At 26.5% G+C, this 20,864-nt stretch overlaps 2 protein-coding genes across 6 annotated transcripts; one reads left to right on the top strand and one right to left on the bottom strand.

The window, feature by feature from the left end:
* Positions 1 to 8,354: 8,354 nt before the first annotated feature.
* LOC114126512 (protein Fe65 homolog) lies at positions 8,355 to 17,854 on the top strand. Of its 5 annotated transcripts, none has more exons than XM_027990472.2 (16): positions 8,355 to 8,543; positions 11,632 to 11,775; positions 13,889 to 14,165; positions 14,254 to 14,418; positions 14,524 to 14,708; positions 14,768 to 14,880; positions 15,035 to 15,156; positions 15,242 to 15,434; positions 15,513 to 15,640; positions 15,743 to 15,748; positions 15,828 to 15,994; positions 16,066 to 16,170; positions 16,233 to 16,432; positions 16,495 to 16,674; positions 16,757 to 16,954; positions 17,023 to 17,854. In XM_027990472.2, the coding sequence occupies exons 2-15, from the start codon at positions 11,664 to 11,666 to the stop codon at positions 16,931 to 16,933; spliced, it is 2,130 nt and encodes a 709-aa protein (XP_027846273.1). In that variant the 5' UTR covers positions 8,355 to 8,543; positions 11,632 to 11,663; the 3' UTR covers positions 16,934 to 16,954; positions 17,023 to 17,854. The 5 variants fall into 5 exon arrangements, with proteins under 5 accessions (XP_027846273.1, XP_027846274.1, XP_027846272.1 ...); XM_027990473.2 differs by having other exon boundaries at positions 8,355 to 8,805; XM_027990471.2 differs by lacking the exon at positions 8,355 to 8,543 and adding an exon at positions 9,406 to 9,575.
* On the bottom strand, positions 17,851 to 20,740 carry LOC114126515 (COP9 signalosome complex subunit 6). Its single transcript, XM_027990478.2, has 3 exons — positions 20,245 to 20,740; positions 19,732 to 20,171; positions 17,851 to 18,232 (listed from the first exon to the last, which is right to left on the bottom strand). Exons 1-3 carry the CDS (start codon positions 20,551 to 20,553, stop codon positions 18,022 to 18,024), a joined length of 960 nt encoding a protein of 319 aa, XP_027846279.1. The 5' UTR covers positions 20,554 to 20,740; the 3' UTR covers positions 17,851 to 18,021.
* Between the last annotated feature and the right edge of the window lie 124 nt (positions 20,741 to 20,864).

Below are 20,864 nucleotides of genomic sequence, written 5' to 3'. Positions count from 1 at the left end.
GTTGGAATTTATATGTTACACACTTACTCACTGTATATGTAGTTATTAGTTTATAGTAAATCTTATAACTATTTAAAATAATAATAATAATGATAACAAACAGAAAATTTTTTTTGAAAAAAGTTAACAATTTTTTAGATAATGAATGTTTTTACTAAATTACTTATATCTACTAAAAAATCTTAAAAACTATAATTAAGGTACCTGATATTTAATATTTTAATGACATTTAACAACTTTCGTAGAGGGATTTTTTTTTAAGTATATTATGTAACACATTGTAATTTCATATTTATTTTTTAATTTAAAGTGTAAAACGTTATTTATATTGACTTATTGATATAATTATTTATGAATTGCATGATTAGGTTACTATTAAAAATTTTATAATTATTTCAAATTCCTTTTTTTCAACGTTACTTAATACATTCCATTAAACACAGAAACACACATTTTACAAAATATCTATTTGTGTGAAAGAATTACAAGTAATCATAATATTATTATCTTATGACTTATATAAGTATATAGAATATTGATATGAATTAATATAATATACATAGTGGCGTAGACAAGAATTTTCATTGGGAGGAGGGGATATAAATACCTCAAAAAACTAGCTAATTTTCGTAAAAAATATATATTTTATTTTTGCTATTATCGGTATAATGTTTAAAATATATATACATAAAAAATGGTAATGAGGGAATCCATCATCCATATACCCCGTGTCTACGCCCATGAATATATATAACTATAATAATATATAATACAACTCATAACTAAATTACGATGACATTATATTACATTTATATTCAATTTATAACTTATAAGTACCAAGTACCTACATCAGGCGCGTACACAAAATAATATTTTGAGGGGGAGGGTTTTGGTCGTAAATTTTTATTCTTAAATAATCTAACCTTCATTAAATTATTAAATTTATTTAATTTCGGGGGGGGGGGGGTTGAACCCTTAGAACCCCACCCCTTGTATACGCGCAAATATATAGTATACAGACTAGTATTTACCTATACAAAATAACAACTAATATCTAATAATAAAGGTACTATACAAAATATTACAAATATACGGCAATATTCCATTATATCTATACGTCCATAAATTTACAACTACAGCAGAGTACCTACCTAATACTTGAACTAACATAATCGCGTAGTATTTTATCGCTCATGTAAACTTGAAGATATTTTAAAATTAGAACAATCGTTGTAAAATTTAGATTAAATATACTTAGTAATATGATATTTTTATTACCTAGTTGATTATTGTTTTAACAACCTTAACATTTACATTTTTATTTTATAGAATTATAAAAGTGTTTGTTAGCATATATAAATGAATATTGACCTATATTGTTTAATTTGTACTTTGGTAGATTCGTACATGATTAAAATTAATATTTACTGTGGTTATTGACTACTGGGTACCCGCTAGGCTATTATTTGAAATAGGCATATCTACAATTTAGGTATAATATGTATATATTCTTAAAAATAACAAAATCACTATAATATATAAACGTTAAATGATTACAACTTAATAAAATATAGACAGTTTACCCAGTTTAGACAATTTAAATTTTAAGATTTATATTTTATTATTATTACCATTCATAAAATAGAATAATCATTTAGTTAAGATATAATGATGTAATTACACTCATTTAAGATTGATATAGGTATTATAAATTATATAGTAGGTACCTATCCAAATATTCAACACATTTATTGACTTTTTAGTTTTTATCTAAGACACATTCTTCGTTCATTGACAGAAAAAATCTGGAGTGCTTGTTATTAAATAATATGACCCGATTATAAGAAATTAAATCTACAGTGGGTTGGCCAAATTATTAAGGGAATACTGTTCCCCCAACTCTCGGGCCACTTTAATAACCACTCCTATTTGCGCCTTTACTATGATGATATATTCATATACTAAACTAACATTGAATGTGACAGTGTGACATATATGATATGTGTGAATATAATATACCTACCTAATATTATAGTAATATACATATATAAATATTTTATGGAATTGTGTAAAGTACATGCACACAAATATTATTATTATTATTTATTTTAGCTGGTACTTTTATGTAAACACACTAACAAGTATGTGTTTAAAATTCTTTATCCGACGGACACAGCACAAAGTACTACATACTATACTATAACATAATATAACATTTTGTTTTTCAATTTTTTGAATTTGTCGATGTTATTTATAGTAGCAGTTATTTATGTAGGTATACTTAATCTTGTTTAAATAAAGACCGTACTGTGAACTCTTAACAAACCATTAAAACATAGCTCTATTTAAACTTTAAGTTCCAAAGTCTACTTTTTTCCTTTACAAACAGTATTAAAAATTTTAAAAGACGTACTTAAATTCATATTTTATACATCTTTTCCAATATTAATAGAACAATTATACAACAATGCAAAATAATAATTATTATTGTCTCTGTTAAACTCACCAGTAAAATACTTTAAAAAAATTGAATTCGATATTCTACAGAAGTAACGCTAAATAAACTAATTAATTTTCATTAGATATGTTAAATAAATAATATAATGACTATAATGATAATAGTAATTATTATTATAGACGAAATTAATCGATTTAATAACTTATAGAACATAATACACAATAAATAAGCATACAGGACTACATTATAGCCCCAAATGCCCTTTGATTATTCAGTTACGAACACGTTGATTCAATCAAAAATTCTAAACATCAAATGAAATGTTTATATTAATTATAATATAATATTTATAATAATGTAACAAAACAAATGGTTTGCCAATATTAAAAATATACCCATATTATTATACATTTATAATTTCGTAGTTATAAAAAATCTGTATTTCTAATTATAAAAACATTATTAAAATATAATTTAATATATATATATAAATATCAATTTAAAAAAGAAACTTCTTATAACGAATTATAAAATGTAGAATACATTTTTGTTTTGTTTTTTTAAGTAACTGTAACTTGATATTTTACCTCCTTATTGTTTTGCATATTACGCACAAGGATGAAACATCCTTGATATAGAAACGTGATAATGTATAATATTTGTAAATATTACCTAGGTAAACGTTCATATATTGAATTCTGCTCATTATTAAAACCAGAAATTACTTTTTGAGTATACGTACCTAATTATTATATGTATATATTTAAGTATGTGTAAATGTTTGTGAATATGTTATGTTAGGTATATATATATGTATGTATATGTTAAATGTATTTAAAGCTAGAATATATAGTGCCATATAATTAAGTCTAAAATTTACTCTCTAGAAACGCAATGACTGAAAATGTCTCAAATATAAATGAGAAAAAATGTATAATTAAATACACTTTTCTATCTAACCGATTCATGATGGTTGGGTATGAAGATTCTCTTTTTATGTATTTGACGTAGTCCTTATCGCGTTTCTTTTCGATGTTCGTGAAATTGACTGCCTACGTATACTTTACTCATGCACATTTATAAAAATTATACTCCTTTATTCTTTATTATATTATCTTAATCTTAGAGTAATATAACTTGGTAGATTGCAAATGGACTACGCAAACATCCTGTCTGGCGTGACTACATGATTGCTCTTTTTTATTGGCTAGATTAACATTAAATTTTAGATCACTTATTGAATCATTTACACGTGTTTCCTAATCCTGTTTTCATCCTCTGACTTTAATAATGTATCTTTCCTATATTTCAACTAACACTCTTTATACAATAAAATCTTTATTTTTACATAATTTTGTTGTGATTTTTACTTATATATTTTTTGATTTCCTAAGATACGAAATTCATCTTTATGAACATTATTTATATATATAACAACCATATATTAGATTCTTATATTGAAGCGAGAATAATGATTTTAAAATTGTATGTATGACTGCATGAGTGTGTTATTGATCAAAAAGTTTGATAATTATTCAATTAAAAAGTTTATTACAAATTAGTTGTTTTTATAAAAAAAATTAATAAATAATAAAAATTATTTTTCATAATGTTACAATAAGCGTTTGTAATTCAAATTTTTCAATGAAAAAAAGAAAAAATTATTTTCAAATGTATTTAGTACGTTTATTGTAATTTGAAAAATATTAATAGTATGAAAACTTAAAACTCTCCACTATAAATTTTAATTTTCTTCCATAACATTATTTTCAAAATATTTAGATTAATTTTAAGCTATATCATTAATCTATTCACATACCTACCATCATTGAAATAGCATGTATTTGTGTAATTATAAATAAATAACATGTTTCTATTAAAAATTAGTTCAATGTATCGTATAAAAAAATATTATTCTCTGTCCAGCGATAAAACGTGTTGTGGGTCGACCAAAGTCGGTTTTTCTGTGTATCCCCAAGTGACATCCTGTCACAAGGGAACCGATTTCGATAGCAGAGTAACGCTGGGAGATGCACAGAATTGACGCGTTCTCTCGCTAAAATAGACTGAGTAATACCATTGATTATAAATATAGTATTTATAATCAATGGTAATACTAATCAAAAAAAATAAACTATATCCTTAGAAATGTATAGGTCATAGGTTCTATTGATACTGATCCACTCATCTCCTTTGCTCAATTATTGGTCGTTGAATTCAAGTTTGACTTTTTCGTTAAAGTGACCTATACGGCCCTAGCCCCCAAATAAATTACCATGTAATAGGTATTAGTATACCTAGTAAGTATTTATTAAAGACACAATTTATGCAGCAGAATGGAGTTCCCCAATTACTTTTGTTGTTTAAGCTAAATCGTTCATATAGTAATAAAAATAAAATAGACGTGAATATAAAAATGTGTGCTTTATTTAGCAGTACCTATATGTAATATTATATATTATTTTAAAATTTGTGTATGTACAATGCGTACTGCGTACATACATATTTACGCTTTTAAAACTCGACTGTAAATATAATTAAATATTTTATAACACTAATTAAAATTCGATTATATAAGTGAATTGCGTATTGTTTGAAATGACCAATATAATAACATTTCACTAAATGTGATATGTATTACTTATAAAAGTATAATATGCACCAATGTAAATGTATGACTATAATTAATTTTTATATTATATTAAAAATAAATTGTTAAAAAATATTGTTCTTTGGTAAAAAAAAAAATAATAAATTAAATTAAATAATCGGAGAGATAAATAAATTTGTCCGAGTTGTCGAAATGGTATTAGAATAACGCGCTTTTGAGTGCGTGGATAGTATTTTCGCATACTGATAATATTATACACTACAATACAGTCTATATTAAAGTATTTTAATTTACTTGGAAGAATATTACTTTAAATAAATAATATTATGTACTTCATACTCGTATACTCGAATAATTGCTCATAAGTCATAAGATAATCGTCCACATATTTGTACATACTTTAATTATAACATACCTAAGCACGCAATCATCCTTATCCGATTAGATAATAAATAAGTTTATTAATTATTGCCTATTGGTTATTATTAAAAAATTCATATTCCTAAAAAATTACACATAAGAATCATTTAATTTAGGACTATACCGCGAGCATAATCAAATTACCAATAATAAGTAAAGTTTACCTGTAAATGGTTGTAAATTCCACGAATTTTTAATATCTAAAATATGTATAACACATAGATATTATGCTCACTCCCAAAATATGAGCATGCTAATTTAGCATAATGTATTACAGTTTATTTAATTTATAATTAATAAATAGTACACCAATTTATAATTATTTATAAATAAATAAAAATTAATAAAACATCATACACTCGTAGTACTTGTACACGTAAATTATATAAATCATTGACGAAACGCAAAACGATAAGCATGCCCTGGGTGGTTATAATACCTCAGCTTACACTCATACTTTAGCGGGTCTTGGAATAAATGTTACGATCATAATATACACAGATAAGTGTAACAAAAATAAATAAAACATTTTCCATACATATTATTACATTATGATTTTATTTTTAAATACGTAATATGTTATTGATGACAAAATAATTTTTTAATTTTTACTAATTTTATTATGTTTATATTCTTAAGCATGATGCGGCCCACGCTGACTGCTAAGAGTACCTATACCCGGATAATTCGCCACTGATTATGCGATGTATAATATATGCCTACCAGTCTACCTAATAAGCTCAATATAATAAGTCATGCAATATAATGTATATTAAATACAGTTCTATGAAGACCTAACAGTACAATTGTACAGAATGATTATAATAAATAATAATGAACTGTAAAATCAATTCATTCATGATTCATTTACAATAACGCTTTATCAGAATGGATAGAATGGTTTGGGGTAGTAAAATTTGTTATGAAAGTATTCTGTTTCCAACATTTGTCAATGAGTTTGGTCATTTATACACTCGTTATTTTTAATTATTATTTACTTTAATATTATGAATAAAAACATCATAAATATCATTTTTATTGAATCATAATTTATATGAATTTGTAATAAAAATAATTAGTATTATCCAGTTTATATTAATCAACGGAGAAAAACAATTTAAATTGTATTTATTATTAGAATTATTTTTAGAATTTAAGTAAAAAACGATGATATTTTTGATATTTGTATAGAGATATTTTTAGTTGCTTTTTTGATACCACTCTTTAAAAAATCTTAAGTTCTCCATTATGCAGTTCAACTTCATTATTCCAGCATAGCAAATTAGCAAGCCCGTTATGAGTAGTTTTGTACATTTTTTGTAAAATTTTACTTTTTTATATTGTCTATAAATATTTTCAGTCATCTTTGTGAAAAAAAAACATTTTCGAAGATTATACGTGCACAGGGTGTTGTACCTACGTTATTTAACTAGGTACTATCGTTCGTAATTTATACTTTTTGAGTAAATTAATGTTTATCTTTCAAGTTTAAAGAATCAATCTGTATAATATGTGTGCAGATTATATATTCAAGTACACTTAATTAAAAATTTAAAATAATAATGTAATAAGTTGTATCCTGAAGATCACTATACTGAACTTCACCGACGGATAAACGTTTACATGAGTTTCCAAAAAGTTGCCACTTAAGCCATTTAGCCATTTATATACAATCAGACAACAGTGAAACCTCCCCTTACGAACACCTTAAAATAGTGGAAACCAACAAAAAGTTGACAAAATTTAAACGACTGAAAATGTCTTAGCTACAAAATTTAGCGGTTTCACTATAAAATTATTATTTATTATAATACATGTATAAAATGTATAATTGAACAGTATAAGTATATCGACTTTGTCATTTCGTGTGCGGTAAATTTCTCTAGGGACGACAATGCACTACTGCAGTAGACACATCTACTTCTGATCATGTAATTAAAAATATAAGAGGCCGCTTAAAAATCAATAAGAGTTGAGGTTGGTTTCATCAACACTGCAGATGTGAGATGAGGTGAAAAAAATAAAAGCAATATAAAATGTTAACATTTCACATGTTTTACATTTTGAAAATAAAATAAATTATACTTTTGAAAATAGAGAATTTTTACAGTATAATACACGATATTACGAGTATATATTATATTATGATGCATGTCAAGGAAAATGACGTAACTATATCGATGTAGCCAATGTTATATACCTACTAATAATTATTGTATTCGATATTTATTATTAATTATATCCTAATACTAAATGGAATTTAATTTATTTAAATTAGTGCCGTCTTCCAGTAATGCGAATTTAATTTAAAAAGTTTAGATATATAGGTACCAAATACACTTATATAAATAAACTTTTAATACTCATCAAATTAATTTATAAAATTATTTATAGAGATAAAAATATTTGATTCGTTTTTAATTGGAATTGACAAAACAAAGTTTATAAAGAAACATTTTTCAATTAATTTACCTACTCAACTACTCAAGTGCGCTTTAACTCTCTTTTTTTTTTTAATTCTAAAGTTTAAATACAATATTATAACGTGGATATTTTTCAAATAACAATATAATGTTCAATAACATTTCATTATACATTTAATACAAACAGGTATATTATTACTAGTTCGCAAAATCAATTGCAATCAGATTCACACTATTGTTTCTTACAAGTGATTTCGTTGTTTCAGATGAATAAAGGTGGTATAGTCTACACTCCACCTATATAGATGACTGCAGTAGGCACATTATATTGTATATACACAATAAGTTGACAGACACACGAGGTCATCCAGGGTACCGTTATCATGTGCAGCGTCGCAGTGGCCGGGTCGTTATTTCCTTATCAGGAGACCGAGTGCGCGCGGTCTTTTATTCCAATGGTCTCGTCATTCGCCAATTCGATTCTGGATTAAATGTCGTGAGTTCCACGCGGTTAATTTTTCTGCTGTGCGACTTTTTTTCTTTTCATTTTTGTGTTTAGTGCGATACGAATACTGCCTTTACCTCCAATGTGTCAAAAGTCATTTTCCTTTCAAAAGTATTTTCCAAAGCCGTAAGTTCCATGCATATTATTATGTATACAGCATACATAGGTGTCTTGTACTTGGGTAATAACTATACTTTTGGATAATTCTCGTTAACTATTGTAAATATGAGACGATATTTATTATTGAACGTATAAAAAAAGACAGTATTACGTTGACGTTTTAGTAAATAAAAAATAATGATAATACATCTATATAAACATTGCACGCGAAACGTAATTATAGTATTATCATAATACGGAAGTAAATATTATACTAACCTACTATAGCGTAAGTATGATTGTTTGTTTAATCGCTAAAAGCTTTTTCGATATAAATGCGCTTTTTGAAATACTAGGACCTTTGGCAGCAGATAAAATTGTACAAAATGTTTATAAATCAGTTAAACTAGGTGTGGTTGTAGTTATGTGTATGTTATATATACGTTAAGTAAGTCATTGAAAATTGTATATGTTTATTAAAAGTAAATCAATAAGCTTATAATACATTATGTATTATACGTATTAATAAACAATATTTTAGATATTTTGCAAGTTCTTCTATGCGTACGTCCTTACTCGAGAGTCGAAAGGAACTGAAACGGGAAACAACCCGTGTGCTAAAATCGTTTTTTGTAATGCTTGTAGTACTATTTTGTATCCCAATTATATTCCTATAATACACAGTTCTGCGATATTATTCAAAGGTGTTTCGAGTGACTATCCAAATCGTTCTCTGTATACTTTTCTAGACATTTAAACGTATCAAAACCTAGTTCGATCCCGTTTTAAAATTAATTTCTCATCGAGTGTGTACTGTGTATATGTGCGTATGTGTGTGTGTGTGCAAGCGCAGGAAAAATAATCGATACCCTCTAGTGTCGGCCATGTTTGTATTGTTGCGTCCTGCGCCTGACTAACCTTTAATGACCAACAGCTGGGTTCTCGTTTCTTACTTTGTTTGTCATTTCGGCGCTGCAGTGACAGTCGAACGCTAGTAGTAACTTTTATTTCAAGGCTATAAATCGTCCGAAATCCGAATCCTGTCGAAAGATATATTTTGTAAGTATAATAATATGTAAATAGTAACTCTCGTGGCTATGTAATTCACGCATGAATATTATATATTGTATTTACATCCAAATCCAATACTTAGATTGGTTTTGAGCTCTTCACCAGTGTTACATTCTATCACCGTAATTTATTTTTGTTGGTTTTATTCGTTTTAAATATATAAGTTCCGAGTTAAATAACATAATTATTTACTTTTTTGTTCACTAACATTTAATGAATCATATTTAAGACATCATTAGCTAACAATTGGTTCATTTATTTGTTAGTGATTATTTATACCACATAGGCATAGTACCTAAAAACTTAATATTTCAATAAATTTGAAATTTATATACTTTGTACAAAATCATATTATAAATAGTATATAATTATTTACATTAAATGTATCATAATTATAAATCTATAATATTTCATTAGATTTATTTTTATCGATATATTATTAATTGATGTAATAAACAATACTTAAGTATTTTTAATATTAGATCACATTAACTCGAAAAGTTTTCTATATAACTGTATCGTTATAATAATCTTGTTTTATAATTACTATGTAATGAATATTTACATATTAAACTAAATATCAATAAATATATTTATATTTATAGACTAATTACTAATAAATTATTGTGTACAAATAATTAAAATAAAATAAATGTCTGTTACGTTAGACACGATAATTTATTGCATAGTTATTTAATTTTTTTACATAAATTATAATACAACAAAATTAAACTAAGAAAAAATTACAAAAAGTATCATAAATATTATTCTGAATAAAATATCATAATACTATAATATGTTTGATATTATTATGGTGTACTTAATATATTAAGTATATTCTAACGTGTAATACATATATGTATATACGTTTCGATACTTTAGACACGTATGTAGCACTATATTATCAAATATTCGATATTTCAATGCATAATAAATAACAAAAAACGTCCACAATAATAATTGTTAACTATCGTAATAATATTGTGCATATTTGATGAATTCTACAAAATACAAATAACCTATTAATTTTAGTTGGCTGATTTAAATAATGCACTTGGCTCCAACAAGTCTATATGTCTTTTTTAATTTCGGACCGCCACGCAATACTAGTGTAATAAAGTGCAGCCTTTGTGGCGCCAAAAATGGTCGCTCAGACCCAATCAATATTGCCGGTAGGATGGAGGAAATGAATACGTCCCGTCGGCCGTCTTAACATTTCACACATTTCACGCCCTCGCCCTGCAAATTCGTCTATAGGCTGCAATCGTCATTGTACTAGTGCATTATTGAGATCTTGTAATTTTTTCATAATGATAAGATTTATAAAAGGTTTGTTTTTGAACTGTATGAATGTGTTTGACTAAATATATTTTGTATAATGCATAGGTACCAACAGTACGGGTTAAAATAAATTGACGTTTCGAATAAAAAAAATATATATAAAAAAATAATTTATTTTATTGTACGTAGTTGAAACTTAAAGTTAATATAGTTATTTTACCCATAAAATATTCAATAAACGTTTATAACTTTTTCAAAAGTTGGCTGAAATATAATGTGATATGAACTATTGTGAAAAGTTTATCGTATATTATAATATATTCATCTAACGTTCATATTTGCCATAAAAAGGATGAAAAAATCACCACATTATATTACAGTATATACTATACATAATAAGTACTGATTATGCAGTATAATGGTTTAACAAAATATATTAAACATCGAACATTAAACTGGATTAAAGTAAATCAGTTTTTATTTGAATTAGGTAAATTGTGAATTATTTACAAATAAAAAATAAAAAACATTACTATAGTTAATTATATTTGTTAAAAACATGCCGTATTGATCAAACACAAATTAAAAATATAGTTTGTTAACGCATTTCAATAGATAATTTGACATGTGTAACAACTACGACTAATTTGTCTACACGAAGTGTTTAAAATAAAATTGATTATGAAAGTTATATAGTATTAGCTAATTTATTATTTATGTATATATTATGTTGATTAAGCATTTATTAATTTTTTTTATCCAGGGTGCGTAATTTGAGGTCAGAAGACGTATGGTATGTTGTGTGGTGAAATAATTAGATCCCCAAATCGAAGTCCATACGCTACGTTGTTGTCGTCTCTATATCCGATGATGACTGCTACAGTTGTTGAAGACGACAATTTGCTTGGTAATTATTTTATGCATTTATTGCATTATTTGGTTATCATTTTTTTTAATAAATTGGTTGTGGAATATGAAATGCATTAAAAAAAGAGATTATTATACATTTTTAATGATACATTTTATCAACCTATTCAAAAAAATAATTGTAATTTATATTACTATGGTATACATAAATAGTAAATGACTAAGTAAATAGACTCTAATATTTTTGGGAATATAGGTTGTTTTAATGAAATCTGAGAAATTTCATTATAATGGTATATTATACGTCATGTATATGAATATATGATCAGTTATTTGGGGGAAGGATGCTAAACAAACTTTTAGCTTAGCCACAGTCGGAAACCATTCACTTCATTGTCTTCATTTGGTCTGTTTGAAAAAAAACTCTATTTAAGCCTGAAGGTATAAGGTATGTAACTAACTGTGCAGTGTGTATCATTAAATACCTATTTAATGTATATAAGATTACCAAAAAAGTAAAAATTAAAAATGCATGATACAAAACATTTCTGCACATCGATCGAATTTCGAAATATTCAAGTTACTTATATTATACACTGATGTTTTGTACTCAGTTATTTTTTCAATAGTACAATGCGCATGTTTCTCGAAATTAAAAATTAATCGTATATTCGTGTAAGCGCAGTTGGATACAAATACTAGATTCGTTGTATATTCATTAAAAAAATGATAAGTAAGAATTTTTTATCATAATATATAATAAACTTTGTACTTATATTTAATATCAGTAGCACTTTTTTTGTTGAGAAACTGTATATTATTCATCCGGGAGTAGATACCCCATATATATATCGATTTTTATATTCGAACGTTATGAGTCATCTCTACTACATAGCGGCGAGCCGGCTAGTTTGCTATGCGCATGATTACTACACATGACTACAGTTGTACTACACATAATACGTTTTCTTTATTTAGTTTACTATAACAATATAATTTATTATGTTTTTATTAATGGACCATGTTCAAGTTATTATGGGTGCGTATTTTTTTTTGTATATACATAAAAGATTTAATAAATTATCTATAAAAATCGATATAAACTCAAACTCAAAATATAATTATGGTTTATTTTTATTTTAAAATAAGTCCTTTTTGTATTTTTTAAGCTAACGTTGTGTTTATTTTTTATTCTTTTGTCTCGAATAATAGATGATTATTATTTTATAAACATGACAACTCAATTATTGAAAATAATTTCAAATAATAAACCTACAGGCTATACAACAATTAATGAGCTTTCGTTTAAGATTTTAAGGAGACTACATACTTATTAGCTATAATAGCCATTATGAGGCATAAATGCATAATAAAATATATAATTATTTAATAAACGTAGGTAGCTATTTCATTCAATTAACTTGTCAAATTATTCATAAGTTGGTAGGTAATTATTAAATTCTAAAATATATTTAACATTACAAATTATTATTTACTTTTTAATATTATACAATATTTGATATTTAGTATTTACTATTATGAATATAAATTTATGTGTACCTAGTACCTGCATATGTGTAAATATTATGTACCTATATATATTTAAATTAACGATTAAGAGGACTCCACACCTGCATGTCTCGTATCTATTACGTACAAAACATAGCAAATCTACGTTCTGGATTCTTAATACAGTTTATTTATAGTCAATATTAGAGACAATTTACACACTACCGAATTTGTTTAGAAGTACGAATTTGAACTTGAAACTACGAGTATGTCCAAGCTAAGATTTTTTAAATACCTCTAAATGAGTTATATACATTTGAAAATAAATATTTAAGTACTTATAATATATAACTCATTTTAAAGTAACAATTTTTAAGAAAACATATATTATAACTTTTCATAAAGATTATAATTTAGGGCTATGCAAAGCGAATATATATTTTTATATTTTACTATACTACAACTAATAAGTATTTTGCTAAAAATGTATTATAAAAATGAATATGTATTTTAAATTATGACCATGTTTCAAATTATAACTTAAAAATACTATATTATAATATATTTGTAGTTAAATTCATAGCAAAAAAATACAATTATTATTATTAATTTTCACGAAAATGTCAAATATTTTTTTTTTTTAGAAAATGGTCGTTTGAGTTATGAGAATCCAAACTATCATCTTGCTGGCACAGGTCACTTAGCCCTGGATGATGCATTGAACTCAAACTTAACATCAGCTACTGACTCTCCAGCTGGGTTTAATTTAAATGATGATTGTATACTATATTCAGAGCTTTTGTGTCGTGAATTTGATACAGTATGTAATATTAACACCGACAACATAAACAGAAAACGCTACAAATCATTAGACTTGGGATCAATGGGCGTGGACGTGTTGGGACAGACGGGAAAAAATTGGTAATGTATTTAATATATTCGACATGATCAATGAATAATATAAAAATCGAAGTTTAAACCTGCAGAAAATCATGTGATTATTTTATAGGAATACAAATTTAAATCGTAACGTAACAAGAGACATGAATATTACGAATCAACATGATTTAACAAATGTAAGCAACCAAAACCATCAAAGCAATCAAATGCAAGTGTCATACGTAAAACCTGATTTAATCGAAGAATCGGAGCAAACAAAATGTAAAAGCGGAAAGTAAGTTAATTTGATCAATTAATTATATACATTTAATATGTGTTCAAACTATATATTATATTTAAATGTTCAAATAAACTTTAAATGTATCTACTTATATTATAGTATAAACGAAAAACGCACACCACCAAATACTCTGTCTTTAAACAAACAAAAGGATACATCTAATATTAACTTGGATATACAACATATACAAGGTGACTTGAATAATGATTTGTATGCAGTACCGATGAAAAACTCTTCACACGAATGCACCGATGAATTGCCAGCCGGATGGGAAAAACATGAAGGTACGCATAATTATAAAGTTTTTATTTTATTAAGCTATATTAAACTAATTTTATTTTAGATAACGATGGTCCTTATTATTGGCATATTAAAAGCGGAACAATTCAGAGAGAACCTCCTGAATACAGTGGTAAAAATGAACCAAAAACACCATTGGTCAAAGATGCAGAATCGGTAATGACAAATTAATAAATTTAAATATTTAACTTAAAATTTATAATCTTCGTATAAAAATTGTATTAACTCAACTTTAAACATAATACAATTTGAAAATATTTATCAGAACTATAGATATATAAGCTAATGTAGGTATCAATATTTGTTTAAGGTATTGAATAGTTTTCAAAATAACACCGGTGGCTTAGTAAGTTCAGTGACTAGAAGTACGACAAGCTCAGCTCTTGAAAATCTTTGTTATCAAAAGAATAGAAAAGAAGACATGGCTTATAAGTAAAATATTAATTAAAATAGTACTTATAGCCTTTAAAATATATCTATCAACATCGATCTCACCAAATATTATATTATGCTTTAGACGAAGAAGTTATCCAGCTCGAATTGAAAACGAAAACAAAGGTATACGATTTGCTGTGCGTTCTTTGGGATGGGTAGAAATTTGCGAAGATGATTTAACCCCAGAAAGAAGTAGCAAAGCTGTGAACAAGTGTATTGTTGATCTATCACTTGGACGTAACGACTTTATTGATAATGTCGGACGATGGGGAGATGTAAGTGCCAATACGGAAATACCTTTACTTAACTGTTATATAAATGTAATTTTGTTTAAATGAATAATAATATTTCAGGGAAAAGACCTCTTTATGGATTTAGACGAAGGAGCGTTGAAATTAATAGATCCAGAGAATCTCACAATGTTGAATACACAGCCCATACACACAATTAGAGTATGGGGAGTTGGACGAGACAATGGCAGGTTTGTTAGCCATTGATATCATATTTATATTGTTGTCTATATTAATAATGTATTGTTTTTATTATCCATTGTTGTTCTTTTTTTACAATGCTTTACCTACAGGGAAAGGTAATATACTATTTAATAATAATAGTACAATTTAAGTTAGTGACATTAGATAAATCGGAGCAACAAAATTATTTTTCAGGGATTTTGCATACGTAGCTCGTGACAGAATAACTCGCAGACACATGTGCCATGTGTTCAGGTGTGACATGCCTGCTCGTACAATTGCTAACACTCTTAGGGACATTTGTAAAAAAATAATGATCGAGCGCAGTCTCCAGCAGAACATTTCTAGATCTACAGACATAAGTACGTACTAATGTACTATACATCATATTATTTTTTTTCAAACGACGACTTATAAGTACCGTTACTTTTAGATACTGCAACGAAAATGAATCAGCCAGTCAGACCGACGAACCTTCCATTGGAATATCGCAAACGTAGAAGTTACCGAGGCAGTTACTCTGCTACCACTAACTTGAGTATATACGATACGTCTTCTTAAATATTTCAATTATGTAATTGTGTAATATAATTTATAAAGCTCAATCATTCCCTACACCGATGGAAGAACCGCGAAAAATCATTCGAGCCACTTACTTGGGTTCAATTGAAGTGAGCAAAGCATCCGGAATGGATGTACTAAATGACGCGATTGTCGCTTTGGAAAATTCTCCAACATCGGTACCCCAAACGGTCACAGTAGCTGTAGCACCTTCAATGATTACCATACAACAAGATACTGTAATATGATAGATGTTAATATACGCGGAACACACCAATCCATAATATCTGTTGATTTGCAGGATGAAGGCGATCAAGTGGTCGAATGTCGAGTGAGGTACTTATCATTTTTGGGAATAGGTCAAAATATAAAACAATGCGCTTTTATAATGCATACTACCCAAGATCTGTTCATTGCACATGTGTTTGAGTGTGATCCGTCCGCCGCAACACTTTGTAAAACTATCGAAGCTGCATGTAAAGTATGTCAAATGATAATCAAACAAATTATATACCTACTATGATCAATTGTTAATATTTTATTTTTACTCTTACTTTTTTCAGTTACGTTACCAAAAATGTTTAGATGCGCATCCTCAAGGTTTGAATCCAAATGCATCCTTAAGTCACAATATTTGTAGTCCAAATGTAAATGGCATATCAAGAAAAGGTATCAGTTCTACATTAAAATCATTGGTGGGCACCATCACGGGTCGTAAAATGAAATTAACTCAATCCTGAGAAGAAGTCTTCACGCTACAGGTACAATTAATTAATAACTAAAACTTAAAAAAAAAACTTATTTTCAACAACTACTTTATAATTTTTAGGAAGAATTAACAAATCCTGGAGTGCGTGAAGTAATACCTCATCGACATTTGCAGTCTCCACACACTATAAAATATTATGCTCTATCGACCAGTTTACAGTCGTTGTTGTCACCAACCATTGACAACCGAACCATAAATAACCCTTACTAATTATTTACTAAGACACTAAATTGTGATTAATAATCACTTAGGGAAATGAAGCATATGATGTAACTTTAGTTTACTCATTTTGAGATACCACTTATCTAAATAGGTATAGAGTACTATAGAAGATGGTCCTTGAATACATTTTAATTGTGGACTTGATCTTTCTTGACCTTCAAAAGCTATGTATTATTAAATAATAATGTATACTTATAAATATATATATATATTTATATAGAAATTAGGCCTTCAAATGTTGCTAAAATTTATAATACGAAAAAAATCTCATTTAAATTAAGCCAAAGCTGGTTTTTATCATTAGAAAATAAAGATGACAATAACCTGAAGTTTTACAAGCATGTAGACAAATATTTAAAAAGCACCTTTTTTTTATTTTTTTAAATGCTCCACATATCAAGCTTTATTTATTATATATATTTTTTTTTGACTGATATTTTTTTTTCTTCAAACATAATTATTTAAAACCTATTTATAAATAAAACAAAATTAAATTCCTACGATTGAGTGATCTCAAAAATTTTGGTACATGGGTTTGTAAATTAAACATAGCTTGTTAAAAATTATTCTTATTTAGAGAACATGCACAACTATATTGATGTTGTGAGGTGTAGAGCTAAGCTTTATAAGTGTTAAAATAAAAATTTAAATAAAAATATTAACAAGTTCACTTAAATTGTACATTTATTCAATATTATGACAGTCTTAGTTTTTATTTTTATTTTCCAATATTGGTTTACATCACCAAAACCGATTTACAAAAGTTAAAAGGTATTAATAAATGTGTATTATTATATATTGATTCATAAAGTTTTTACATTTTAAATGGAAAAAAAATTATAAAAACAAAGCCTTAACTTTTCTACCAACCACTTGACGGTCATAAAGTGCATTGAACTTGTTACAGTAATCATTTACTTCATTAGTACATTTTGTCAACACTCCCAAGTAAGCAATCAGTGCTACATCATTACAATGTGTATACAAATCCCTGTAAAACTCTCCAGATTCCATAACTGGCAGTCGATGACACAAAGAAACAAATTCCCTATAAAATAGAAAATGTTTAAATATAATATATTTTTTAAACAAATAATTTATAACTTAATTTACTTAATTGTTATTGGATTCATAATTGGTATTTATTATTATTATTATGCTAATATTTCTAATTATTATTAGTTTTATAATAAACACTAAATAAAATAAGATTTTGTTAATATTTTATAGAACTATTAAACAGCCATTTTTAATTATCTAATATTATATCTAATACTATATTATATTAATTGTATTTAAAGAGAAATCCATCTTGGACAAAAAAAAAATGGTAGAATTAATATATAAAATTAATTAATAACTTTCTATACCTGAAAAGTTCTTAAATTGAATATATTATTAAATATGGTAGATTGATGACATATTTTGTAATTATAAATGTATTATATTATTTACATCTGCATAATTTCAATTCTATTCCATTTCAATATAATGGAATGAAAAATAAATTAAACATTGGAAGAAAACTAGATGCAACATAAAAGTGAAATTAAAATACTATTTAAACAATTAAAACAATTTATGGTATTTTATAATTTAAAATATAAATTTGTAAATGTTTGTGTAATAGATCTAATAGCTTTGAATATAATATTCCAATGATATACTAGGAAAATGTCTGATGAACAAACCAATATGTTTTAGATAAATATTGTAATCAGATATCAGAACATATGATAAATTCTTAGCCATAATATGTCACTGATTAATAATTTTATTTTAATATATATAGTGCCAGAATGGGATAAAAAAGACCTCAACCGTAATTTTTTTCTGAGGCCTAAATTTTTTTTTCTTCATTTACTATGAACAAGATTTGATCATAGAGTAGTAAATTAGTGTATATCCTCCTCTTCCCGCCACAATTATAAACTAAAAAAAAAACTAAGGGTTTCGGTAGCATTCGCGGCCCTGGCCAGGCCAACATTGTATGTATATTTATACAAATTATTTAGGTCTATTATAATAGTTTTTAAATAGTTTAAGTGTATTGATACATATCTATTTAAAATTAAACATTCATAAGCTATATGTACTGATTAACTGAGAACATGATTTACTCATATTAGACTCAGACCTTGATACCAGTCAGGTTGCAATTACTACATATAAATATTTATCTAAATAATCAGACACTAACCTTTTAAAAGTTATTTATGGGATTAAATTTATTAATGATTTTCTATTAGATTCATTAGACTTCAAAAAGAATTATTTATTTATGTATTTAGTACCTACACTGAATATTTTAAATTGAAAAGAATAGATAGATAGTTTGTTTGAGAAATTATGGGTATGAATTGATAGTTGATGAAAAAAAAACAATTACCTATACATTTTATACTCTGTACAACAAGAGAACATACAGTTATTAAACAAAAATTTCTTTTGCATATCCCTAAATAATACCCAGACAGGTATTACCCCACCTTGCTAGACAGAGTGTAAATGCTAACAATAAATAGTTGTTATATTTAAATTATTCACCTCAAAAACTCATTGTTTACTTCTTGATCACCGTTCTTAACTTCTTTCAAATACTGAAGCAACATTTTAACTCTACTATGGAGCATCTTGATGGCATTAAACTGAACAGTTAATGTTTCAGCAACTAAACTATTTTCTTGTGCATCATTGCTTGACATTCGTGCAACATGATCAACACCAATACGTTCTGCGTCTTCAGTAGATAAGGTGTATGTTAATTCAACAAATAACATTTTTGGCACTCCATTCATTATATCAATAATGGATTCATATACTTTAACTGGCAGATCAGTTTGTCCACCATGAGGATCCATTTTTAAAAATATAGGACTCTCAGCGATATTTATGATTTGCTTATGTACATCAATATCTCGAAATGTTGGTTTGTCAGAACCAGTACCAGTTATGTACCATCCAAGAAAGTCCAAGTCACAAAATACCTATTTCAATAAACATAAAACTAGAAATAATAAGGATCTAAATGTTAACACATCATAGTAATATTTATTTTACCTGCTTGAACTGTTCTTCTTTAGAGTTGTAGTAATCTCTATCGATTATCATTGTCTCATTATCTTCAAGTACAGTATATGACAATTCAAACGAGTTCATTATTTCAAGAGTTCGATCCTTTTGTTTACCGATCAAGGCTCCGATTGAAGGAACTGAAGTTCCAACTTGAGCTGTTAAACGAGTCCAGTGTTCAGATATATTAAGAATGACTAGTGGATGTAAGGATATAGAAACACTGCCCGTAACATTTGTAGCTACAACATTATTTTGAGGTTCGTCAACTTCCATTTCCGCATTTGTATTTTCCATATTGGAATAAGTTATATTGTATGAAAATAAAAAAGTAAAAAAAATTATCACAATCCGAACACAAAATTTGCTTTAAAATAAAAAGAAAATAACAAATACTTAATTTAAAATCTATAATGAACAAAATTGTTCTAAATTTTAAGTCCAAATACTCCAAACCTAAAATGTACAATAATATTAATGATAATGAAATACGAATTACGAATTGTATCTTGTTATCACTTATCAGATTTGTAACCCCAATTCATAGATAATAATGATAAAAAGTTCATTGTTCTTAGTTTCTTACCTATATATAATTGGCAAAAAGC

The sequence above is a fragment of the Aphis gossypii genome, chromosome 3 (assembly GCF_020184175.1).
Source record: "Aphis gossypii isolate Hap1 chromosome 3, ASM2018417v2, whole genome shotgun sequence".
Lineage (NCBI taxonomy): Eukaryota > Metazoa > Arthropoda > Insecta > Hemiptera > Aphididae > Aphis > Aphis gossypii.
The sequence above is the reverse complement of the archived record's forward strand: the minus strand, read 5'-3'. Positions and strand labels throughout refer to the sequence as shown.

Excerpts from the sequence above, each read along its gene's own strand:
- LOC114126512 (XM_027990472.2), top strand. The coding sequence starts at position 11,664 with ATGTTGTGTGGTGAAATAATTAGATCCCCAAATCGAAGTCCATACGCT. Across the intron at positions 11,776-13,888 it reads TGAAGACGACAATTTGCTTG|AAAATGGTCGTTTGAGTTAT; the intron begins GTAATTATTTTA and ends TTTTTTTTTTAG. Across the intron at positions 14,881-15,034 it reads TGGTCAAAGATGCAGAATCG|GTATTGAATAGTTTTCAAAA; the intron begins GTAATGACAAAT and ends TATTTGTTTAAG.
- LOC114126515 (XM_027990478.2), bottom strand. The coding sequence starts at position 20,553 with ATGGAAAATACAAATGCGGAAATGGAAGTTGACGAACCTCAAAATAAT. Across the intron at positions 20,172-20,244 it reads AAGAAGAACAGTTCAAGCAG|GTATTTTGTGACTTGGACTT; the intron begins GTAAAATAAATA and ends TTATTGAAATAG. Across the intron at positions 18,233-19,731 it reads GTAAACAATGAGTTTTTGAG|GGAATTTGTTTCTTTGTGTC; the intron begins GTGAATAATTTA and ends TCTATTTTATAG.